Raw genomic sequence first — 5,200 nt, 5'->3', positions numbered from 1 at the left:
GCTCTCGTGAGATTTCCGTTGCCCACGTGTGCATGACGTCAGAGCGAGTCGGGATCAAGTCGGACACAAATCTACCCAACATGCATCGGGCGCCGATCGGCGGTGATCGATTCTGCGCAGACCTGGCTCATCTCCAACGAGCCTAATTAGTGGTCAAATATTACATTAATCTGCCACCATTATGATAAATGTGTGGAATCCTACCGTAACCCAGATGTTTTGTAGTTGTTGATGTGCCGTACGTATCGCATATACAATTATCACAAAAAACACTTGATGACGTACGTCAAATGCTGTTCATTTAGTGTTTTCTTTGCCCCCGTCCTGTACCATGTGTATTCTGTTGTTTTTATTGCTAAATGTTTCTTTTCTGCAGACTTTCATAACAGGTGAATGAAGTGGGTCATTTTAACACCCCCAGCTGTACGGTTTTAGTCATTTAAGGCTGTTTTTCAGGAAGGATTACAGAGTTAAAAAGGCATGTTTTCTTATATATATACTAGAGATTGGTCTAATACCCTTTTCTCCCCTTTCCTTTTAATATGTTTATGATTTTTTTTTCCAGTTTATGATTTAGATTAACCGTTATAAAATTGCTCAATTCACCCTGTTCACCATTTAATATTTACAGTAAATAACTTATTACTTTGACCCATTTTCCTATATCAATGTTCTTTTTAACTACTTAATTGTTATTACCCAAAACATTATTGATTCCTCACAACACTCTTTGGGGCGTCTTATTCAATTTTATAGCATTTGACAAACAAATTGAAGTGTTTTTTGAAATAGTATTGAGTAAAAGTTGACATATTCCAGTCTGTGATTATCATCAACATGTATTCCTTTAATTTTAGTCTGAATAATTCAAAATCTCTGTTTTTTTAACTCAAACAATTGGCATAACTTCCTTATTTATTGACCATAAATTCCAAAAATAACTGTAAAACTAAAGTTAATAAGTTAGTGTTACGTAGCGTTAACAAAACATTGAAAAACAGCCTCAAAAGTGTTGGAAAAAAAGGGACAAAATCATAAGAAAAAGTTAAAAAGAGAGCATCCTCTAGCTGTATTGCTGTGTGGGGCGGAAGCTGCACTGACTACAACAGGAAAGCCCTGCAGCGCATAGTGAACACAGCTTACATGAATATCCTGGACTTTGGACCCAAAATGGCTGCCTTTGCACACTTTTTGTTGTCCTGAAAACACTTGGGAACACATTTCTGCTGCTCTTACATAACCGGCACCACTATGCTACCGCCTGACTTTTTAACTCAAATTTTGCTGCTGTTATTTTCCTCATTGTATATATCTTCTTATTTTTCCTTTTTTATATTGTTTACTTGAATGTTATGTTCGTCTGTGGACCAAATTGGTTATAAATGTCTTGTTGTCACCGTGGGATAGAGGGAAACGCAATTTCGATTTCTTTGTATGTTTTGACATGTGAAGAAATTGACAATAAAGCAGACTTTGACTTTGACTTTTTGACTCTGAAAAACATTGGTAAAAAGCATCAACAAAAGTGTTGATTTTTACATTTTCAGTGATGACATGTTAGAGCTTTATTGCCTGCGGTTATTGCTTTTGGGGACTTCTCCAAAAGTCTTGTTTTTGTTATAATTTCCGGTAAACACTCCTAGGTTTATGTGCTGATACTAAACACAAAAACATTGTGTGCTAGAGAAAGATGAGACTGTTCCCTGACCCACTAAAAAAGAAAAGGCTCTTTATTTTGGCTCATGGCCTCTCCAAACGCAGACAGCTATTGGCCAACACCAAAATGACTTCCATGGGGCCTCAGCGGTTCAAAGGTCTACAAACCTGGGCAAACAGAGAGTTGTGTAACCTGGTAGTTGTTTGTCTGAGCACACGGCTTTCTGCTAATGACTCACAACTTAGAGGGAAGACTAACAACATTGATCTCTGTTGGAAGGAATAAAAACAGCCGCAGGTGATTTGTGTAGACTAGTTTCAGGGCACTGAAAAGCTTCAGCTACTGTCTGAAGGACACGTGCCACAAATATTGGAAATGTGAGTCATGGATTATGTAACATACAATAATTAAAATGTTATTTCAGATTAGGTGTTTTACGAGTTATGACTGGAAAGTCCGTAAAAGAAAAGTGAAAGTCCACCAGACTTTAAAAGTGCCAATGTTTTGTCATGTGTTGTCTTCATTTAGCCCCCATGTTGTCCCCATGTTGTCTTTATGTTGTCCTCATGTTGTCTTTGTTGTCCCCATGTTGTCTTCATGTTGTCCTCATGTTGTCTTCATGTTGTCTTCATGTTGTCCTCATGTTGTCCCCATGTTGTCTTCATGTTGTCCTCATGTTGTCCCCATGTTGTCTTCATGTTGTCTTCATGTTGTCCTCACGTTGTCTTCATGTTGCCCTCCTGTTGTCCTCATGTTGTCCTCATGTTGTCCTCATGTTGTCCTCATGTTGTCTTCATGTTGTCCTCATGTTGTCCTCATGTTGTCCTCACGTTGTCTTCACGTTGCCCTGATGTTGTCCTCTTGTTTGCCCCCATGTCGCCCCCATGTCGCCCTCATGTTGCCCTCATGTTGCCCTCATGTTGTCTTCATGTTGTCTTCATGTTGTCCTCATGTTTGCCCCCATGTCGCCCCCATGTCGCCCTCATGTTGCCCTCATGTTGCCCTCATGTTGTCTTCATGTTGTCCTCATGTTGTCCTCATGTTGTCTTCACGTTGCCCTCATGTTTGCCCCCATGTTGTCTTCATGTTAACCCCATGTTTCCCTCATGGTGTCCCCATGTTTCCCTCATGGTGTCTTCATGTTTCCCTCATGCTGTCCTCATGCTGTCTTCATGTTTCCCTCATGGTGTCCCCATGTTTCCCTCATGGTGTCCCCATGTTTCCCTCATGCTGTCCTTATGCTGTCTTCATGTTTCCCTCATGGTGTCCCCATGTTTCCCTCATGGTGTCTTCATGTTTCCCTCATGTTGTCCCCATGTTTCCCTCATGTTGTCCCCATGTTTCCCTCATGCTGTCCTCATGTTGTCCTCATGTTGTCCCCATGTTGTCCTCATGTTGTCCTCATGCTGTCTTCATGTGTCCCTCATGTTGTCCTCATGTTGCCCTCATGTTGCCCCCATGTTGTCTATTCTCTATTTGTCCATAATTCACTTCTAAAGAAACATTACAATGTATAAAAGGCTCCATTACTTTGAAACTGACTGTTACTTACATTATGGCTCCGTAGCAGACGTTTGTGTAAAAATAGGCTAACGATTGTGTCTTAACTACGCGACTTTCAGTTTTAACTTGACTGTTTAGATTGAATTACTAATGTTATGTAACTAGCATTTCAGTTAGTAATAATTATATTATATAATATTACATAATATTAATGTGTCTATGTTATCTCCTTCCATGTACCTACGCTCCGTTTTGTTTGAAATTTACTGGAAATGTCAACAGAAGTGACCATGCAGGAAGTCATAGCGTACCTTTAATTGCTTCAATCATATTATATTTATATATATATATATATATATATATATATAATATCTTTCAAAGGTTCTCCCGGGGTTGGAAATTAATTTTTTTGTCCACCTGCCACTGTGGCAAGTGTAATTCAACAATATACCTGCCACTCAATAGATTACTATTGAGTTTTAAGCTGGTTTTTGAAGCAAAACTAGCAGCCACTGGCATATTTTATACCAGCATTTGGCTGGTGCTAATACCCAACCATGGTTCTAACTTTGTAAATGTTAATATTTTCTGTTTACTTATTTGTCTTAGGATAGCGAACTGAATATATTTGAGTTTGGGTCTGTTGGTCAGACAAAACAAGACATTTGAGTAAGTCAACTCAGGACCATTGATGAATTAAGAATTAAATAAAGACACTAGTTGCAGCCCTAGTGATTATTACTGTCATATAAATTAGGTCCATATCCCCCATGAATACACTAAGTGTTACACAGAGTTCAGACCATGGTTTAAATAAGGTTCCAGGGGATAAAGTAGTGTATTTTGACAGGCAGAACGGCAGGCTGCCTAAACGTCCCCGGGCCGTTTCTTTAAGGACACGGAATTTGGCACAACACCTGTGATTTAATACCTGACTTTAGCGGTTAGCTAGATAGCAAGATAGCGAGTTGCTAGCAATCAAAACAGACTGAATTAGGTTTTATATTAACTAATTAAACACCGTGTCGGACAAACCAGACGTGCATTTATGTTACTGCCGTTGACTTAATCGGCTTTATAGTGTGTGTGACAGGTGACATAGCTTCACACTGCTGACTAACGTCACGGCTAACGCGGTAAGCTAACGCTAGCTGTCAGTTTGCTGGGTGTTGTTGACACAGTTCGGAGGCTTTAAAACACGACTTTAAAACACTTACCCATGACTCTGACGAACACCTTCCCCATCAGCCCGACCCATCCCGACCCAGGGTCGTAGTAGGAGTTAAAAATGGCGTCGATAATAAAGATACAGGGAACTCGCAGAGCCACATCAAGCACCGCTAAGGCCTGCTGGCCTAGCCGGGCTTGAGAGGACGCCATGCAGGCTTCAGTGGAGGGCTGACAGTCCTGGGGAGCCCCGGCTATCCGTGCAACATTCAAATAAATTAAAGTCCCTCAGCAGCAAGCCCTCGCTGTCGGCTTTGCTATGCCTGGCGTTTATTTAATAGCTGTGAACCTGCTGCCGTCCGCCATGTCCGCCCGGCTCAAACCTCCTGTTGCTGCTTATTTTCTCTTTAATTTCGGGTTGCTCCCATCCGAAATGTTACCGCCAACCACATAAGTTCTCCTCGGAGTGCCTGTCTCGTCTGGTCTTGCTGTGAAAGATCAGGATATCCTAGAAAATGTCCCCCTCGTATTGCTCTGAGTTGCTTTGGTAACACAGCAGAAGTTGCCAGTTGCCACCACAGGCTGTTGGTTCCGACGTGACGTGACGTGACGCGACGGCGTCACATCCAGCGTCAGAGGGTGTGGCAGCTGACGCGGCTGACGCAGCATTTAGCCAAACTCGGAAATGATTTTAAAAACAACAAATAAATGCAAAACAACAAATATTACCACCAATTTCACTGGTTTTTCTTTTATTTGAACTTAAGGAGTATATTAAGTCTCTCAAAAGTGTAGACACCGACAAAACTGAACACGTTGATGGTGTTGTTCACACACACACACACACACACACACACACACACACACACACAC

General features: G+C 41.1%; 1 protein-coding gene across 1 annotated transcript in view; it reads right to left on the bottom strand.

The window, feature by feature from the left end:
- rnf139 (ring finger protein 139) overlaps positions 1-4,931 on the bottom strand; it is an 11,908-nt gene extending 6,977 nt beyond the window's left edge. The window contains 1 exon segment of the mRNA XM_034892585.1: positions 4,378-4,931. Within this exon segment, the coding sequence (XP_034748476.1) occupies positions 4,378-4,540 (163 nt within the window). The 5' untranslated portion in view covers positions 4,541-4,931.
- Positions 4,932-5,200: the final 269 nt, after the last annotated feature.

Source organism: Etheostoma cragini, chromosome 14 (assembly GCF_013103735.1).
Source record: "Etheostoma cragini isolate CJK2018 chromosome 14, CSU_Ecrag_1.0, whole genome shotgun sequence".
Taxonomy (NCBI): domain Eukaryota; kingdom Metazoa; phylum Chordata; class Actinopteri; order Perciformes; family Percidae; genus Etheostoma; species Etheostoma cragini.
This window is presented reverse-complemented; position numbering and strand designations above follow the sequence as displayed.